Source organism: Bos taurus, chromosome 29, assembly GCF_002263795.3.
Source record: "Bos taurus isolate L1 Dominette 01449 registration number 42190680 breed Hereford chromosome 29, ARS-UCD2.0, whole genome shotgun sequence".
Classification (NCBI taxonomy): domain Eukaryota; kingdom Metazoa; phylum Chordata; class Mammalia; order Artiodactyla; family Bovidae; genus Bos; species Bos taurus.
In genome coordinates, this window is record NC_037356.1 from 42,554,046 (window position 1) to 42,573,145 (window position 19,100).

At 61.2% G+C, this 19,100-nt stretch overlaps 1 protein-coding gene across 1 annotated transcript; it reads left to right on the top strand.

The window, feature by feature from the left end:
• The first annotated feature begins 1,387 nt into the window (after nt 1-1,387).
• On the top strand, nt 1,388-18,765 carry PLCB3 (phospholipase C beta 3). Its single transcript, NM_001192423.4, is given in 32 exon segments — nt 1,388-1,486; nt 4,783-4,860; nt 5,129-5,197; nt 5,286-5,426; nt 5,648-5,727; nt 5,832-5,885; nt 5,978-6,053; nt 6,156-6,256; nt 6,793-6,959; nt 7,034-7,180; nt 8,085-8,325; nt 8,526-8,610; nt 8,686-8,872; nt 9,599-9,804; nt 10,620-10,716; nt 10,796-10,880; nt 11,162-11,286; nt 11,629-11,783; nt 11,864-12,025; nt 12,696-12,795; nt 12,882-12,973; nt 12,975-12,987; nt 13,200-13,291; nt 14,558-14,723; nt 14,813-14,848; nt 14,960-15,152; nt 15,722-15,863; nt 15,963-16,039; nt 16,295-16,384; nt 16,476-16,533; nt 16,820-16,906; nt 16,987-18,765. Coding segments are annotated over 32 exon segments (3,705 nt in total). The 3' UTR covers nt 17,191-18,765.
• Nucleotides 18,766-19,100: the final 335 nt, after the last annotated feature.

Below are 19,100 nucleotides of genomic sequence, written 5' to 3' on the forward strand. Positions count from 1 at the left end.
CCCCTCTCTGGGCCTCAAGTAGAGATAATAATCACACCCACAGGGCCTTGGCCAAAAGCTAGGAGATCTGTTAGGTTAGAGTTGGTGCCCAACATGGTGGGGATTTTGAGGATGGCCGGTGCCAGGCAGGGTTCCCCTTGGGGGTCTGAAAGCCTGGGGCAAAGGCAGCCTGTAGGGCTGCCTCCTCCTTGACTGACCCCTCCTCCCCCAGAAACAGCTCCGTCTCTTTCTGGGTTTCTAGGTGACTTGGCTGGCCCCTCTGGATGAGTTCTACTTTAAACCTGCTGCTGCTACTGCCTCTGTATTGGGGGGGCTCCCACAGGGGCCCCCAGGCAGGAGCCCCCCCAGCCAAGCCCTGCGGGAGGGGCTGCAGCCCCACCCTTCTCAGTGCCTATGCGCCTTCCAGCTCAGGTCCCTGGCACGCTGCAGATTTCAGGGCACCTGCTGTGGGCCAGGCGTGGCAGAGCCCCTCCTCAACCCTCCTAGTTCATGGACACCCAGGAGGCTTCTGACCCCTCCAAGCAAAACGACCAGCTGTCCCCTTCTCAGTTTGCAGTCGGGAGCCCCACAGGGACAGGTTCCAGGCTGAGCTGGGGCGGGGTGGGGGGAGTGGGTTCTGCGGAACAAGAAGGGCGCTGTTCCAGGGCTCGCTCTACAAAGCCAGGGTGCTTGGGTCCTCAAAGGAGGCGGCAGGCGCCGGGCCTCCCCGGGCTAGGGACGGGGGGAGGGCGCCTGCGGCGGGAGACCCATTAGCTTGCTAATTGCTCTCAGGGAGGGGGGCCGAGCTGCTGCTGGAAGGGGTGAGGCGATGTGAGGGCAGAGGCGGGGGTGGGAGTGGCTTTTCCAGCACTCAGCTAAATGCTGCAGGAGTGGGGTGGAAGGCAGGTCTCTTCTCCCTCAGGCCCAAGTATTGCTCTCTGGTAATACCCCCGCCCCTGCTCCTCAGAAACAGTGGGCTAACCCCAGGGCCGGTCTTCAGCAGCGCCCTCTACACCCAGTCCACCTAGCTGCACCCCGATCCCTAAGCACCCTCCCTCCACCCCGAACCTGTTCAGCTGAGTTCCCCCAGCGAAGCGCCTCAGTCTAGGCGCGCCCCGGGTCCCATCCCTCCTCTGGCTGCAGTCGCCGCCCCGGCCGCCAGGGGGAGCCGACGCGAGGCGGGCCGGCCGGACGCTGTGGGAGGGGGCGGTCCCGCTGCGGCCCCGCCCCCGCCCCGCCCCGGCCGGGCCCCGCAGATTCTCTGGTCTGTCCGGGACAGACTGGCTGGCGGGCGGGCGCAGACGCCGCCGGGCCGGAGCGGGCCGTGCGGGAGCGCGCGGAGGGAACAGCGGCGCCGTCGGGTCCCCGTCGGGGCTCCGTGGGTCCCCGACCCGCCCCCGGCCCGGCTATGGCGGGCGCCAGGCCCGGCGTCCACGCGCTGCAGCTAGAGCCGCCCACCGTCGTGGAGACCCTGCGGCGCGGGAGTAAGTTCATCAAATGGGACGAGGTGAGTGCAGGGGCTCCCTGCTCCGCCCAGATCCGGGGATTCCGTCACTCCTGCTCCGCCAGACGCCGGGGACCCCCGGCCCAGACTGGCCTGATCACCGCGCCACCCCCATCCCAGCCTGGCTGCGCTCCGGAAACTTGAGTCCCCAATCGTCCCCGTAAGGAAGACTTTGTCCCCCACCCGCCAGTCCAGCCCCTCATCTGCGGAAAATTTGACATTTATTCCTTGGCTCGGAGATTTCGAACCCCAATAAATCCTAGCCCCTGCTTTTTTACTCGTCCTTCTCACTTCTCCCTGCCCGTCTAATTTTCGTTCCTCCAACCCTGGCCTGGTCACCAGACCCCTGCCCGGCACTGGACGGTCTGGCCTCAAGAACCATGGCCCCCACTCTGGCTTAGCGTATCCCCATTCTGACTGGGTGCCTCTGGGACCCTGCTCTTCCTCGTACCCTATTTTGAACATTCTTCTCCATTCATCACTTTTTCACCCTGTTCTGGCTGGCACCCCTTTGCCTTGCTTCTAGATCCCAGCCCAGCTCCCCGCTCTGGTGGGAGTACCAAGTCACCCCACATGGAGACTTTGCCCCCCAAGTTCCTCCACCACGGGGGAACTTTGCTCACCACTCCTTAGCACTGGGACTTTGAACCCCAATAAATCCTGGCCCCCTTTTATCTGACCTGCCCCTGCTGCATCCCCGAGGTCCCGCTCCCACCTGCGGCTCGGCGACGGGTCCTGCCCCTCACGCTCGTTTCCACAGCGCCCCTTCCCCTGCCCCCTGGGCCCCTCCTCGCCGGCCTGAGCTTCCTAGCTGCTCCTTCCCAGCCAGGCCGGAGGCCTGGAAGACTCCCGGCTCCTTTCCGGCTGGGTGGGGCGGGTAGGCGTGAGAGCTAGGGGAGGGGCTGGGGGCGTGGCCCGAGGTAACAGGTGTGCCCTAGAGGGTCTCCCGGCGCCCCTGGGACTAGGGCAGACCCCTCCCCCCAGGCCAGCTTGAAGGGAAAAGTTTCTCCTTTTCCTTCCAGTGTGATAAACCCAAATAAGGAAGTGGGAACAGGGAGAGGGCCCTGGGGGTGGGGTGGGGGTTGCTGACAAGGACTTGGGGCCTGAGAGGCTGGGGTTCCGGCTGCCTTTGAAGACCGGGCCCCTGAGGAGGGTTAGAGGGAGGCCCTGGAGGCAGTGCCCACAGAACTAGCCCCTCTTCACACTACTGGGGGCCCCTGAGCCCCAGGGCAGGGTTGGTAATCCCAGAGAAGGGCTGAGGGTAGGTGTCAGCCCAGTGAGGTGGGGAGGCCCAAGCACCCCAAAAGTTCCCAAGCTGCCGTCCCCTCTGCCTCCAGCTCAGTCTCCCATCTTTCCTAAGCAAAGCCTGAGATGGGCGGGGCTAGTGCAGTCCCCATCCTCCTGCAGATGGAAACTGAGTCTGGAGAACAGAGACTGATCCCAGGCCCCACGGTGGGGTGGCGGCTGAGGCCAGCAGCTGGGAGTCTGGCAGAGGTCCTGGTTCCCTGCTTCCCAAACGTTGGGACTCGAGAGCCATACTTGTTATTGTTGTTCAATTGCTCAGTTCAACAAGAACCCTCCATGGACTGAAGCCTGCCAGGCAAGGGATTTCCGAGGCAGGAGTACTGGAGTGCATTGCTCTTTCCTCCTCCAGGGGATCTTCCCGATCCAGGGATTGAACCCGCATTCCCTGCATTAGCAGGTGGATTCTTTACTGCTGAGCCACCAGAAAAGCCTCTGGAACCACGCTAGTAGTGTTAGTCGCTCAGTCATGCCCGACTCTTTGTGAGCCCATGGACTGTAGCCCACCAGGCTCATCTGTCCATGGAATTCTCCAGGCAAGAATACTGGCGTGGGTTGCTGTTTCCTCCTCCAGGAGATCTTCCGGACCCAGGGATTGCACCTGGGTCTCCTGCATTTCAGGCAGATTCTTTACAGTCTGGTCTACCAGGGAAGCCCTGGAGCCATACTGCCTGCGTGCACATCTTGGCTCCTTTTCTTGACCTTAGGAAAGCTGCATAGTCTTTCTGTGGCTCAGTCTTCTCAAATGTAAAATGGGAAGAACAGTATTGCAGACCTCATAGGATGTTTAGAGAACTAAGTGAGCTCCTAGATAGTGGGTGCTTAGACCTATACCTGGCAAGCAGAAGGGAGGGTGAGCTGTTGTACTGACCACCAGTGAGCAGTAACTTGGGAGTGGCACCAGGGTGAGGCAGGGTCTTCTGTTGGCCTGGGGGAAGAGAGTTCTGGGCTTCCCTCGCGGCTCAGTGGTAAAGAATCCACTTGCCAGTGCCTGCTAATGCAGGAGATGCGAGTTTGATCCCTGGGTCAGGAAGATTTCCTGGAGAAGGAAATGGCAACCCACTCCAGCATTCTGGGCTGGAAAATCCCACGGACAGAGGAGCCTGACAGGCTACAATTCAAGGGGTTGCAAAGACTTGGACACCACTGAGCAACTAAACAGCCACAGGAGAGTTCTGCCTGTGGCCACTTGGTCACTTGGGCCCTGGCTGAGTCTGAGCTGCTGATGACACCACCCCGTCCCCACCGCTGCTGGTCCTGAGTCACACAGGGTGGCTCTTCTCGGAAATGGAGCCAGTGCACCCTTTTGCTGCCCTTCCACCAGGCTCTTTGAGTGAGGGCTGAATTCACTGTCTGGGCCTGAGGGCAGGATGAGTACCTGTCCAAGGGGACTTAGTCTGTGCTGTAAGATGGGTGGGGTGAGCCTCGAAGCTGTGGGACTCCAGTGGGGTGCAGAGCGGGGGGGTAACGGACTTTGAGGCCAATGTAAGGGGTGGCTGGCTGTCCTGGGGACCTGAATGAGGGACACAGAGGACCGTGAGGGTCAGTTCCAAACCCTCTTCTTTCATTCCATAAATATTCCCAAGGGGGCTGTGGGGGCTTCAGCCACCAGGGACCTCTCAGACCTTATGAGGAAACAGCCCAGGGTTGGGGTCTGGGGAGGCCTCTCCAAGGAGGCAGATCAGATTTCATGGGTAGAGAAAGAAAGGAAGATATCCCTGCACGGGAACAATGATGCAAAACCTGGGGATGGGGAATAGATAGTGAGTGGTCCATGTGACAGAGTCTTAGAGCAAGAAGGAGGTGGGGCTGGGAGGGGCCTAGGAGCTCAGCTTTGTCCTGAGGACTGAAAGGAGCCACTAAGGACCTGTGGCCTGGCTGAGCCGTCATCTTCACTCACTAGCAGAAAGATTGGAGTGGATGGGCCTGGGCTTCCAGGGCCCAAACCTGGGCAGCAGCCCTCACTCCCTGACCCCTGCCATCCTTCTCGTCCCCAGGAGGCCTCCAGTCGGAACCTGGTAACCCTGCGAGTGGACTCCAATGGCTTCTTCCTGTACTGGACGGGACCCAACATGGTGAGGGTGGCGCTGGCACAGCTTTCTTGGGTCTAGGGCCCCCTACCCCATACCCCCTGAAACCATTCCCTGACCCTACCCTTGGGGGTGGGGCCCCGCTGCTGCCTGACCTCTCCCACAATTCCCTGGACAGGAAGTGCTACGGGTGGGGGCTAAGACTGGGGCTACAGCAGGGGGTGAGCACTCCCTGGCCCGGGTGGGGAGCTTGGGGGCTTCCAGCTCTCACCCTGGAGCCTCTCAGACCCACCGTGGCATCTGGTTTCCCCAGGAGGTGGACACACTCGACATCAGTTCCATCAGGGATACCAGGACGGGCCGTTATGCCCGCCTGCCCAAGGTGAGTGATGGGGCCCCAGGTTATGGATGGGAGTGAGGTAATGGGGGAAGGGGACAGCCCTCTTCACCCTTGGCTCTCATCTACGCAGGACCCCAAGATCCGGGAGGTGTTGGGCTTTGGGGGCCCTGATGCCCGGTTGGAGGAGAAGCTGATGACAGTGGTGGCCGGGCCAGACCCAGTGAATACAACATTCTTGAACTTCATGGCCGTGCAGGATGATACAGCCAAGGTGGGCTGGGATCGATGGCTGGGCCTGGGGGAGCTACTGCCTCACTTGCTGAGTCAGCCATCACTTAGTAGGCACCTGCTGTGTACTAGGCTGCCCTCTGCCCCTTTTTCTGATCATCCTCTGACAAAGCGGTTTATAAGCATTTCCTGTGTATCAGACAGTGGCTGAGCCAGCCCCTCTGTCCCCCACTCACGCCCTGCCCCTGGATCCTGACCCCTCAGGTCTGGTCCGAGGAGCTCTTCAAGTTGGCTATGAACATCCTGGCTCAGAACGCCTCCCGGAACACCTTCTTGCGCAAAGCGTGAGCCCTGGGCCTGCCCTGGGGAAGCGCGGGGCAGGAGTGCGTGGTGGGGGGTTCAGGAGGCTGTTGTCCCAGGGCGTGACCCTGCCACCTGTCTCCCCCAGATACACGAAGCTGAAGCTGCAGGTAAACCAGGATGGACGGATTCCAGTCAAGAAGTGAGCACCCCTTTCCCTCCTCAGCACCTCCTCTGCTGTTCTGACCTTGGTGACCTTTGCCCCACTGACCCTAACCCTTCCCATCTGCTCAGCATCCTGAAGATGTTCTCAGCAGACAAGAAGCGGGTAGAAACTGCACTGGAATCCTGTGGCCTCAATTTCAACCGAGTGAGGGGCCTGGGGACAGGGGTTGGGCGGGTATCACAATGGGTGCCTGCCCTTTCAGGGCCGGCTGACCCTGGGTTCTGACTCTCCACTCCTGGCCCCTAGAGCGAGTCCATCCGGCCTGACGAGTTTTCCTTGGAAATCTTTGAGCGGTTCCTGAACAAGCTGTGTCTGCGGCCAGACATTGACAAGATCCTGCTGGAGATGTGAGCAAGGCCGACCTGCCCACCGGCCCCCGTGTACTGCGTCTGGCCTCTGCCGGCAGCGGCATTCCTTCCAGTCCCGGGAGGGGAGGCAGACCTCTTGGGGGTCTCTGTGTGCTGGGCTGTAGCTGTGCTCAGGGTTGCCTGGGGCTCTTATGTGGACAGTTCTGTGCTGACCCTTCTTGGCCAAGGATGCTCCTGAGACAGCAGGAGGTCCCCCGCGCTGGGGACCAGAATGCATTGGCTCAGATGTGTTGTGGATGACGCTGGACCTGAGGTTGGACTCAGGAGCTGCAGGCAGGCATGGTGTGGTGGGCCAGGCCCTTGGTGGCTTCCAAAGCCCTTACTGATACCAGCGTCGGCACCAAGTGGTCAGGAGAGTGGATGGGGAAACTGAGGCCCAGGGCGGCTGAGACTGGCCCCCGTCCCCATCAGAAGGTTCTGGAACTAGGCACCGACCTTCTGACTCCTCCCCCAGGGAGGGTTTGAAGCAGGGGCTGGTGAGGCTGCAGCCTAAGCCAGCATCTCACCCCCTCCAGAGGTGCCAAGGGCAAACCTTACCTGACGCTGGAGCAGCTCATGGATTTCATTAACCAGAAGCAGCGGGACCCGCGGCTCAACGAAGTGCTGTACCCACCTCTGCGGCCCTCCCAGGCCCGACTGCTCATCGAGAAGTACGAACCCAACAAGCAGTTCCTGGAGCGAGGTGAGCCAGCGTGGGAACTGGGGGCAAGGCGGGAGGGCCCCCACTGACCCTGCTGACCCTACCCTGTCCCCCAGACCAGATGTCCATGGAGGGCTTCAGCCGCTACCTGGGAGGTGAGGAGAATGGCATTCTGCCGCTTGAGGCCTTGGATCTGAGCACAGACATGACCCAGCCGCTCAGCGCCTACTTCATCAATTCCTCGCACAACACCTATCTCACGGGTGAGCGTGCCCATCCTAGCGTGACCTCTGCCCTCTGGTCCTCAGACTGCCTCCCTCCCTTTGGGGTGGCCCACGCTGGGGAAGCAAGCCAGAAATAGCAAGCCTGTCCTGGGGAGCGGGCTTCTGTGCATGGGTTTCCCCGGAGGTCCAGGAGGCTTCCCCAGGGGAAGGGCTGAGGCCTGCACCTGCCCTGTGAAGGACAGCCTGTGTATATTGGAGGGGTGGCGGGGCTGGAGCTGGGGCCACCTGGTGCTCTTAAGCTGAAAGGAGGCCAGGAGGCGGGGTGGGGCGGGTGGGGCGTGGTGGGGCAGGTATCCAGAGAGGGACCCTGGAGGCGCAGAAAGAATGGAAGGAATTTGTACTGATCCTGAGTGAATGGGAAGGCTTCTTGCAAGGTGTTGAGCAGGGGGAGGTGATGTGACCTGGTATGTTTTTAGAAGGATGACGCCCGGTGCTCCACAGAGATTGGATGGGAGGCGGGGAGGAGCCTGCTGTCCCCAGGAGGAGGTGACAGAGGCTGTTCCAGGGCAGCCACCGTGGAAGGAAGAAAGGGAAGCGGGGGCCGTGGGGGTGCTGGGGACAACCCCCAGTTCAGGCCGGTGGGATGGGGGCTGATGGGAGTTCATCTGAGAGAGGGTGAGACCTGGAGGTAGAGGGCCCGCCTGTCCGCCAGTGCCGACGGATGCTGACTCTGCCTGGCTTTGGGGCTTTGGGGAGAGGTGATGCTGGTTCCACAGTGAATCAAGGAGTGATCAGCAGCTGCCCAGACAAAGAGAGCCCAGGCTAGGCCACCACCGGGGCTCTGTGTCCCCGGCACGGCCCCACCCAGCTCAGCGCAGGCCTGGGGAGGAGGATGAGGAGCCAGGCTGGCTGGGCACTGGTGGTGATGGAGCCTGGCCCCCAGCGGGGCAGCTGGCCGGAACCTCGTCGGTGGAGATGTACCGGCAGGCGCTGTTGTGGGGCTGCCGCTGTGTGGAGCTGGACGTGTGGAAGGGGCGGCCGCCCGAGGAGGAGCCGTTCATCACGCACGGCTTCACCATGACCACGGAGGTGCCGCTGAGAGACGTGCTTGAGGCCATCGCGGAGACCGCCTTCAAGACTTCGCCCTACCCCGTCATCCTCTCCTTTGAGAACCACGTGGACTCGTGAGTGGGGCCCCAATCCCAGCCGGGGGGAGTCCCTGTTGACCCAGGGACAGCCACTCACCATGACACTGTTGGATTGCTCCTATGACCTTTGACCCTGGGAGAGAGTGACCCTTTTGGTCATCTTGCCAGCCTCTGATCCACTCTGGGGATTTCAGCTTCACCCCAGGAACCTCTGACCTCTGACCTTGGCCCCACAGGGCGAAACAGCAGGCCAAGATGGCTGAGTACTGCCGCTCCATCTTTGGGGACGCTCTGCTCATCGACCCCCTGGACAAGTACCCGGTATGGGGCTCAGAGCTGGGGCAGGGCGTGGGGGTTAGGGCACCCAGCAGACGCTGACCTGTCCATGCCCACCAGCTGGCCCCAGGCGTCCCCCTGCCCAGCCCCCAGGACCTGATGGGCCGCATCCTGGTGAAGAACAAGAAGCGGCACCGACTCGGCAGCGGCGTCCCCGACAGCTCCGTGCGCAAGCGGCCACTGGAGCAGAGCAACTCGGCCCTGAGCGAGAGCTCCGCCACCACCGAGCCCTCCTCGCCCCAGCTTGGTGAGATCCTGGCCTGACCTCCTACCCCAGTCCCGACTCTAAGCCCCCACTTCTCTGAGCCCAGCCCTCCCTGGGGATGCGCCTTCTGCGCCCAACCTGACCTCCCCCCTCTCTGAGCCACTCGCCGCCTGGGATGTGGTTCCATCCACCTCCTGACCCTTCAGTCTCAGCCTCCAGCTAGCACCTCACAGAGGTGTTCCCCCTCGACCAGGTTGTAACTCAGACCTCTGACCTCAGTGAACCATCTCTCTCCTGAGACCCCTTCTGAGTGTACCCTCCCAGTGGGTCCTATTTCAGCTCACCCTGACCTCTCACTTTATTGAGGCCCCTCTTCCATCTGACCCCTGACTGCTCACCTCCCTAAGCCCCTTCATGGGGTGTAGCCCTAACTGACCCTTGACTTGGAACCCCTCCTTGTCATCCTTCCCCCTAACTGTCAGGACTGTTGTATCCCAGTTCTCAGCCTTCTGAGCCACCCTACCTATCTTCCTGAGTTACATCTCCCCAGAGTTATATTTGCACCCTGACCTTTGACCTTTGACTCCTCTACACTACCACTGGGTTTGATCCCATTCAATTCCTGACCTCCCCCTCTCCTCAGCGACACTGCGCTGAGAGTACCCCTGGACTCCATGAGGCAGCTCTGCACCCCCCGGGCCCAACCCTTCCTAGCTCCTGAGCAATTGTGTGCCCTGACCCCTGACCCCATGGCCTTGTCCTCTGCAGGGTCCCCCAGCTCTGACAGCTGCCCAGGCCTGAGCAATGGGGAGGAGGTGGGCCTCGAGAAGCCCAGCCTGGAGCCTCGGAAGTCTCTGGGGGAGGAGGGTTTGCAGCGGGGCCCTGATGTTCTTGGACCTGCCTACCGGGAGGATGAGGAAGAGGACGAGGAAGAGGAGGAACAAACGGACCCCAAAAAGCCGACCACGGATGAGGTCAGGCCTGCGAGCGGGATGAGGGGGCAGTGGCATGCCTTCACTTCCCAAGTGGGCTGAGCCCTGACTGTGCCAGGCGCAGCCCTGAGCGCTGGGTCCACCTGCCCTCCCAGAGTTCACACAGAGGGGGTGTGTGTGGAGTTGGGGAGGGTCTTAGGTAAACAGGTATGGAAACAAGTGTGAAATTGTGTTTGGGATATGGGCTGGGAGGGGTGAGTTAGGGTGTAGAACCGGGGTGAGGAGTGGGGAGTCAGACCTCGGCGAGGACGTTGGGTGAGCAGACTGAGGAAGGGGGGCTGTGCACAGGCCTTGTGGCAGGGCCAGAGAGTGTGGAGGAGGGAGGGGCACTGAGTTCTGGGGAAGGGAGGTGACAGGAAAGGTCAGCGCTGAGACTGGGTTTGGGAGGGGCCTGGAGTGGGGATGGATGTGGGCAGAGGTGAGTGAGCTCAGGACACAAGGCTTGGGGAATCTTGTGAGTACCCAGGAAGAGGTGGCAAGGCGGTGGCTGGAAATGAGAGTGGGGGTGGGAATTTGGGGGCTCACCCTCATGTGAATAATTGAACCCCTGAGGTTGGCTGAGGAGTTCCACCTTCCAAGGATCAGGGGGCAGGAGGCAGACTGGGAAGGTGGGGTCCAGGGCCCGGTCAGCAAGGCCCAGAGAGAAGGTTGTGGGGCGCATGGGACCATGACGGACAGGCTGTGGCCGGGCTGGGAAGAGGGTCAGCGCCTCCTCTGTGGTGCGGGGGCAGGTGAGGGAGCTTCCAACTCCCGGCTGGGGGGCACGGAACCGCTGACCCTGCGATTGGGGGCCCCAGGGCACCGCCAGCAGTGAGGTCAACGCCACTGAGGAAATGTCCACACTCGTCAACTATATCGAGCCTGTCAAGTTCAAGTCCTTCGAGGCTGCTCGAAGTGAGTGGGGTGAGAGGTGGGGGAAGGGGAGGCAGTCGGGCTGTGCCAGGCCTGATCCTCTCCCACCTCCACCCCCCAGAGAGGAACAAGTGCTTCGAGATGTCGTCCTTCGTGGAGACCAAGGCCATGGAGCAACTGACCAAGAGCCCCATGGAGTTTGTGGAGTATCCTTCCGCACTGGCAGTCTGGCGGGCCAGGGTGGGGCTGCTCACTGGGAGGCAGGCTCGGGTGGTTCTACCACTCCTGACTCTCAAGCACCCCTGTCTAGGTTGGGAGTGGGCCTGGGAGACTGCCCAGGGCCTAGGCTGAGAAGTGGGGGACTGCGGGACAGCTTGAGCTAAGGCCGGGAGATGGGTTCACAGGAGCCGAGGATGGGCCTGGAGCACTGGGCTCGAGGCAGAACGCGGGCCAGTACCTGCCTGTGGTCCCTGACTGTCAACCTCAGATACAACAAGCAGCAGCTCAGCCGCATCTACCCCAAGGGCACCCGCGTGGACTCGTCCAACTACATGCCCCAGCTCTTCTGGAACGTGGGCTGCCAGCTCGTTGCACTCAACTTTCAGACCCTGGGTGAGCGCTGCCCTGCCTTGACCTTTGACCTCTGGCCCCCAGCCTCACTAACTTCTGCCCCCTGATCCTGTGAATCTTGACTTCAGGGACCTCTGACTCTATCTAATACCAGATCCCCAAATCCAACTAAGACCTCAGCTAACCCTAACCCCTGACCTTGGCTGATGCTAGACCTGGCCCCTTGTCCAGTATTCTTGGAATCTGGATCCTGGATGCCATCTGATCTGACCTGAATGACCCCTGGTTTCCCCACTGCACTGCATGGCAGTGTCCTTCCTGACCCCTGACCCTGTTCCACCTGCTGACCCTCGCCCTCCCCATGTCGCGCACCGCCCCCCCCAGATGTGCCAATGCAGCTCAACGCCGGCGTGTTTGAGTACAACGGGCGCAGCGGCTACCTACTCAAGCCTGAGTTCATGCGGCGGCCGGACAAGTCCTTTGACCCCTTCACCGAAGTCATAGTGGACGGCATCGTGGCCAATGCCGTGCGGGTCAAGGTGGGGCCGGGAAGGGCGCGAGCCAGGGTGTCCCGGGGGTGGGACTTTTGAGCAGCCTCCTCACCCTCCTGGCCCCCCAGGTGATCTCGGGGCAGTTCCTGTCCGACAGGAAGGTGGGAATCTACGTGGAGGTAGACATGTTCGGGCTTCCTGTTGACACGCGGCGCAAGTACCGCACACGGACCTCACAGGGGAACTCGTTCAACCCTGTGTGGGATGAGGAGCCATTCGACTTCCCCAAGGTGAGCCCCAGACCTGCTAGACTCCCTTGGGGGAACAGGAGCGCCATGTGGTCGGGGTCAGAGGCAGGGGTGCCGAGGCTAGGGGTGTCACCCCAGACCTGCCGGGCTCTCTTGGTGGGGGAACAGGAGTGCCACATGGTCGGGGGTCAGAGGCAGCGGTGCCGAGGCTAGGCCTGTCACCCCAGGTCCTGCCTGTCCCCGCGTCAGGCTGGAGCTCCCTGCCCTCTGTGGGGTCAGGGTGGGGGGACAGGAAGCTGAAACGGCAGGAGGTCCCGTAGCCCCCTGGGGGCACAGCCCACCCCCTCTCCCAGGCAGGAGGGACTTGCTGCAAGCTCACCCCAGCTGCTCCCTGCCTCCCAGATGGATGCGCCTGCCGAGGATGCGGCCTCAGTCTCAGATGCATGGCTTGGTCTAGTTGCTAAGCCGGCAGTGACCAGACCCGTCCTGCCATAATGATGCCTGGAGGGGTCTGTCTGCCTGTGTTCTGGACTCAGGGCTCTGGGGAACACTGGCCACCTCTGGCCCGGCTGCGGAGGTGCGGGTCCACCATTGGCTCAGTGGCGATGGTGACTGATGGTCTGTGGTTGGGTCATGTGGTCCAGGGGCCCACTCTGGGTGGCGGCCTTGCTGGCCATGGTCATCTGCGGCTCAGACCAGACTGGGCCCTCAGGTGGTGCTGCCCACACTGGCTTCGCTGCGCATCGCGGCCTTTGAGGAGGGGGGCAAGTTCGTGGGGCACCGGATCCTGCCTGTCTCTGCTATCCGCTCAGGTGAGACCATCTGGGCTCTGGGCAGTTAGGGGGGGCACAGTGTGTGGGGACCTGTGCTCAGCCCCCTTGCCCTCCCACCCTCCCAGGGTACCATTACATCTGCCTGCGGAATGAGGCCAACCAGCCGCTGTGCCTGCCAGCCCTGCTCATCTACACCGAGGCCTCCGACTACATCCCCTGACGACCACCAGGGTGAGCCGCATGGGGCTGGGGCAGGGCAGGCCAGGCAGGGTGGGGACAAGGACACCACCAGGGCCTGGGACTGGCTGGGACTGGTGGCACCAGGTGGGTGGTAAACAGATCTGAGGGTGGTTTTGTGGTCCCTGTGTGAGACCAGAGCTGGGGAGTGTGTGGGCCCTGGGGGTTCTGTCTGAGACCCTTGCCCTCTGCCCCTCCACCCCCAGACTATGCAGAGGCCCTGATCAACCCCATCAAGCATGTCAGCCTGATGGACCAGAGGGCCAAGCAGCTGGCTGCCCTCATTGGGGAGAGCGAGGTGAGCCAGGGCAGGTCAGGGGCAGGCACAGTGATGCCTGGAGGGGTCTGTCTGCCTGTGCTCTTGACAGGCAGGAGGGCAGCAAGGCTCAGGCTCACCTGGACCCTGGGGGTCAGGGTGGGGGAGTGGTCAGAGCTGACCCCTGGGCCCAGCCCTGGTGGAGAAGCACCCTGCAGCCTTCTCCGCTCTCCTCTGTCTATACTGCCCATGCTAGTCCCAGCTGGTGGTAGGACTCTTTTCCCTGAGGAGCCTGTTCCCTGCTTGCTGCTGCTGTCAGCTTCATGGGTTCACCCACACTGTCCCTCCAGCCCTGGGCTCTGCCTCCAGCGCCCTTCCACCACGCTGCACGGCTAGGGCTTCTGGGCTCTCTCGTTCAGGAGGCTCAGCTGCCTGGGGTTACTCGCCACATTTTAAGGAGGTGGAAATCCCTTCTGCTTAAGAAAGGCCTTCAGGACTGTCCAGGGCTAGAATTCTGGCTGCCGGCAGGCTCAAAGCCAGGGTGAGGAGTTCAGCCGCTTCACCAGGGCAGTTGGAAGCCCTAAAAGCTTTTCAAGCATGGTCCTGGGAGCCATGAGACGGGCCGTGGCTTCTGCGGGGAGGGGTCAGGAGCAGAGGCTGGCCACACATCTAGGCCCGGTCCCCTGGGGGCCTGCGGCAGCAGGGAAGAAAGCTGGCTGTCTGGAGTTATTAGCGGGAGAGACTAGTGCCCCCTCTGCGGTCACTTCCTTCGTTGATTTAATCAGGAGCTAAGCATCGAGGAAGATGAGCAGCTGTGGGCAAGGGTGGAGGGGGGACTCAGAGACAGGACGGAACTTGGGGCTGGGCCAGGGCTTTCCAGAACAATCTAGAAGTTCCTAACCATATGCAGTGAGGCCTCACATCCTAGAGACATGACCTCACGTTCTCTTCCCCAGACCCCATGTGCCAAAGGGGGTTAGAAATGCATGTCTTGTTCTCATAGAGTTATTCTCACAGCCCCCACGTGACAGACGAGAGGAGTCCAGGGCCACAGGCTGAAGGAGGTTGTGAAGGATGGAAGGGTCTAGAGAGGGGGAGTTCCCTGGTGGTCCAGTGGTTAGGACTCTGCACTTGCACTGCCAAGGGCCTGGGTTCGATCCCTGGTTGGAGAACTAAGGTCCTCCACAAGCCTCACGGTGTGGCTCCCTCCCCCCAAAATATTTAAAAAAAATAAAAGAAGGGTCTGGAGAGAGTAGCATTTCTGGAAGGAGCATAGAGCATTCTACTTCCTCCACCTCACCCTTGCAGGCTCAGTCTGGCCCGGAGACGAGCCAGGAGACCCAGACTCAGCAGCTGGGGTGCCAGCTGAACCCACACCCGACGCCCAGCCCGCTGGACGCCTCCCCGCGCCGGCCCCCAGGCCCCGCCACCTCCCCGACCAGCTCCTCCATCAGCTCCTCCATCAGCAGCCCAGGTAAGGGGCGGCCTGGGGGTAGGTGGAGAGATGGGGATAGCTCTGCCCTTCTCCAGCTTCTCACAGCCAGCCCTGCCTGTGCTTTCCAGGTCAGCGCGATGATCTTATCGCCAGCATCCTCTCAGGTAGGGGGCGGGCCTGTCCTGGGGCAGGGCTACTTCTGCAGGGAACCGGTGCTCCGGCAGGGGTGGTCTGCCCCAGCCCAGCCCAGCCCAGCCTGCCTTTGCTGTCCACAGAGGTGGCCCCGGCCCCGCTGGACGAGCTCCGAGGCCACAAGGCCCTAGTGAAGCTCCGGAGCCGGCAAGAGCGAGACTTCCGGGAGCTGTACAAGAAACATCAGCGGAAGGCCGTTGCCCTCACGCGCCGGTTGCTCGACAACCTGGCCCAGGCCCGTGCGGGGAGCAGGTGCCGACAGCGGCCTGGTGTCCTGTGAGTATCCTGCCTGCCCATGTGCTTTGTGCGTGGATGTGAATGTGAATATGAATATGAGGGTTTCTGCACCAGGTGGACATAGACAGATGGCCCAGGGCTGCCCTTTTGACCCCCAGGAAGGAGGTTTGCTGCAAGGAAGACAGAGGACTCTGGGTCCCACCCTCTTTGCAACCCCGTGGACTATGCAGTCCATGGAATTCTCCAGGCCAGAATACTGGAGTGGGTAGCCTTTCCCTTCTTCAGGGGATCTTCCCAACCCAGGGATCAAACCCAGGTCTCCCACATTGCAGGCGGATTCTTTACCAGCTGAGCCACAAGGGAAGTCCCTTTCCACCAGGAGGGATACCTTTTTTGAAGTCCTCATAAGAGCGTGTTTCCGGGGACTGTTGCCCAGATAGGCTCCTAACATTTGTGTGGAGCTGACAGGCCTCCTCCTTGGCATAACCAATCCCACCTCTCCGGGCTGGTATCTGTCACTGCCTGTGGGCATCTGCCCTGTCCCCCTGCCCTCCTTGCCCAGGTCCATGTGACAACCTGAGTATTACCCAGAGGGGTTCTCCCCACAGAAGCGGGGAGGACGAGAGGGCAGAAGAGGAAGAGGTTAGCAGGTATCAAGAGTTCCAGAAGAAACAGGTGCAGTGTCTGCTGGAGCTGAGGGAGGCCCAGGTGGACACAGAGGCGGATCGGAGGCTGGAGCACCTGCAGCAGGTGGGGGGGGTGGTGGCATGTGGTGGGGGGCAGGGGGAGCCTGCCTCTGGGACAGGCCTGTCACAGCCCGGGTCACCTGTCGGCCACCTGTGTCTGTAGGCTCAGCTGAAGCTCAGGGAGGTTGTCCTGGACGCTCACATGACTCAGTTGAAGAAACTGAAGGAGATAAACGAGAGGTGAAGGCCGGGGATCTCGTGGGCGGTGGGGTCAGGGGGTACTCCCTGGTGCCACGAGGTGGGCAGAGACACATGGACACACACAGATACACACACGCATGCGTGCACGGAGAGGGGTGTACTCCCTGGTGCCACGAGGTGGGCAAATGCGCACACGCACGCGCACACACACACACACACACACACACACACACACACACACGCACACCCCTGTCCTGCCATTGACCCTGCCTGTTCTCCCACTGGCTCCTCCAGGGAGAAGAAGGAGCTGCAGAAGATCCTGGACAGGAAGCGCCACAACAGCATCTCAGAGGCCAAGACCAGGGAGAAACATAAGAAAGAGGCGTAAGGGCATCGGGGCTGGGAGCCAGTGGTGTGCTGGGCAGGCCGGGTGGGTACCTGGGCGCTGAGCCCATCCTCCTTGCCTCCCGTGCAGGGAACTGACAGAGATTAACCGTCGGCACATCACTGAGTCAGTCAACTCCATCCGTCGGGTGAGTGGAGCTCAGATGCCACCCTAGCCCACCCCTGTTCCTTCAGTCATCCCAAACCAGAATCTTGGGTGTCAACCTGGTGTTCCATCACCCTAGAGGGACTTCTAGATCCTTTCTCTATGGGTCTGCTGTTAAGAGTCATCTCAGGACGCTGGTCACACAGCCCCGGGAACCTTCGCCTTCTTGCTCAGAAAGAGAGTCTGCCTGACTTCTCTGCCGCCAGAGCCCCGGGGCCCAGGCCCCTCCCTTAGAGACCCTTGTGTGAGCCCTTGTCCCCCACACACAGCTGGAGGAGGCCCAGAAGCAGCGGCAGGAACGCCTTGTGGCCGGACAGCAGCAGATCCTCCAACAGCTGGCGGAAGAGGAGCCCAAGGTGAGGCCGTGGGTGAGGGGCAGGCGGGCGGCAGGTGGGCAGAGCACTGCGTGGCCTATCTGACGCTGCTCCTCCTGCAGCTGCTGGCCCAGCTGGTCCAGGACTGTCAGGAGCAGCGGGAGAGGCTGCCCCAGGAGATCCGCTGGAGCCTGCTGGGCGAGACACAGGAGGGACTGGGGGACGGGCATCTGGTCGCCTGTGCCAGCAACGGTCACGCGCCTGGGAGCAGCGGGCACCTGCCCGGCGCTGACTCAGAGAGCCAGGAGGAGACTACAAAGCTCTGAACTGGCTGAGCAAGAGGTGGCCACCAGGCCAGGGTGGGCGCTGGGAGGAGGGCAGGAGGCTAAGACACTAAATATGCTCTTTTTTTTTTTTTTTTTAAACTTTTTATCTTTAGAAATTTTATTTTTTTAAACCAGGGCAAGCACCCCACACTAACTCCCTCCTTTTACCCCCCCCTGGGGTCCCATTAGTTTCCAGCCCCTCCTTCCTGCCCTCAGTCCTAGGGAAGGTGCTGGGTGGGTCACACTGGGCCAGAAGGGCCTCACCCCCATGACACCCACACCCTAGAGTGGGAGTTGTCTCCCTCACTTCCCCAGGGAACAGTGGGTGGAGCCTTTGAGCTCCGGGAAGTCACATTCTTTCTCTTTCCTTTGGGGATTTTTTTTTTTATGTGAATAAACGTGGATTTCAGGGACCCTGTGTGCAGCGTGGTTTGGGGCAGTACTGGAGAGGATTCTGGGCCCTAGATCTGGTTCTGCTTTTTCTGGAGCCTCAGTTTTCTCATCTATAAAATGGGCTTGTGGGCATTGTGGGTCAGGCCCCCCAAAAAGGGGTTTTGAGACCTCCTTGCCCAGGAACTGCCTGGAGGTCTTGCCAGGGACCTGACATCAGAGGCCCTCCGGCCTCCCCCAGGCTCTCTCTCCTCTCTGCGCTCTGTCCTGGGTTCTCACTCTGCTTCCCCCGCCCCTTACTCTGGTTACTTTTCTCTCTCCTAGGCTCTTCTTGTCTTCCCTTCATAGAGGCTCAGGCCTCTGCTTCAGGAAGCCTCCCCTGCCCCCTCTTCCTGTAGCCTGATATGACCCAGGCACCCAGCATCTTCCGCCGAGGCTGCTCTTTGCCACACAGGCAGTTGGTTCCGTTATCAGGGGATAGACCTGCTGGGGTGCAGGTGGGCAGCTCAAACCCTGCCCAACCTCAGGGCACCTGGGCTCTCAGCGATGGGCAGGGAGCAGATGGGCCTGGAAGTGACCCTTGGGAAAAGGGGTGCTGACGGTCACAGCGTGTGCAGGGAAGACGCAGCATCCCCCTCCTCCCTGTGAGGGAGATGTTATGCCTGTTTTGCAGATGAGGAAACTGAGGTCACATCTAAGTCAAGACATCCAGGCAGGGGGGGCATGGACCCTCTAGGGCAGACTGTCTTCGGCCAGCCTGGAGGACCTACTCCACGCCTCCCCCTCCTGCCCTGGGACAGTGTGGAGTGGCAGAGACCCCGCAGTGAGGGTGCGGCTGGGTTCTACAGCAGGGTCAGGCTGGCACTTCTTCAAGGCCTCTCCCAGCTTCCTGGCGCTTCCCGGGCTGACTGCCTGCCTCCTCCGGAGGAAGGCAGCCTCTTATCTGGGCTTATCTCCTGCCAATTGAGTGTTTTCTTTCTTTGTTTTTGCTGCAGCCTCAGGCAAACAGATAGGGTGGGGAGGCCAGAGAACAGGGCTTCCAAAGCAAGGCCTTCCCAGAGCCGGGGACTTCTGCCTTGGGCCCCACTCCCAGTGCCCAGGTCTTCCCTGTTTCTGCAGTCAGGCCTTGTCCTAGCTCCACACCTGCCCCATCTAGGCCCTTCAGCAGGCAACTCCCATCTTCCTGACTTCACACGTAAAACACTCAAAGACCAGGCTAAACTCCAAACTCCTGGGTATGACATTCCAACTCTTGAAAAGCCTGGCCTCTGCCGCTCCGCCATCCTTCCATGGGTCTGCTATTTCTTCTACTGGAAATGACAGCACTCTACCTCATGTCTTCAAGTCCCAGGTCTAGCTTACCTCCTCCCTGAAGCCCTCCCTGACTTTCCTCTGCTGGAGGGAGCCGCCTTCACCCTGGTTCCAGGCCCCTGTTAGAGCACTGGGCTGGCGTTCACTCCTCACTAAGAGGCTGCCTCTCCTTCGCCCGGAAGCTAGGAATAACAGGGGCTGTGGCGCAA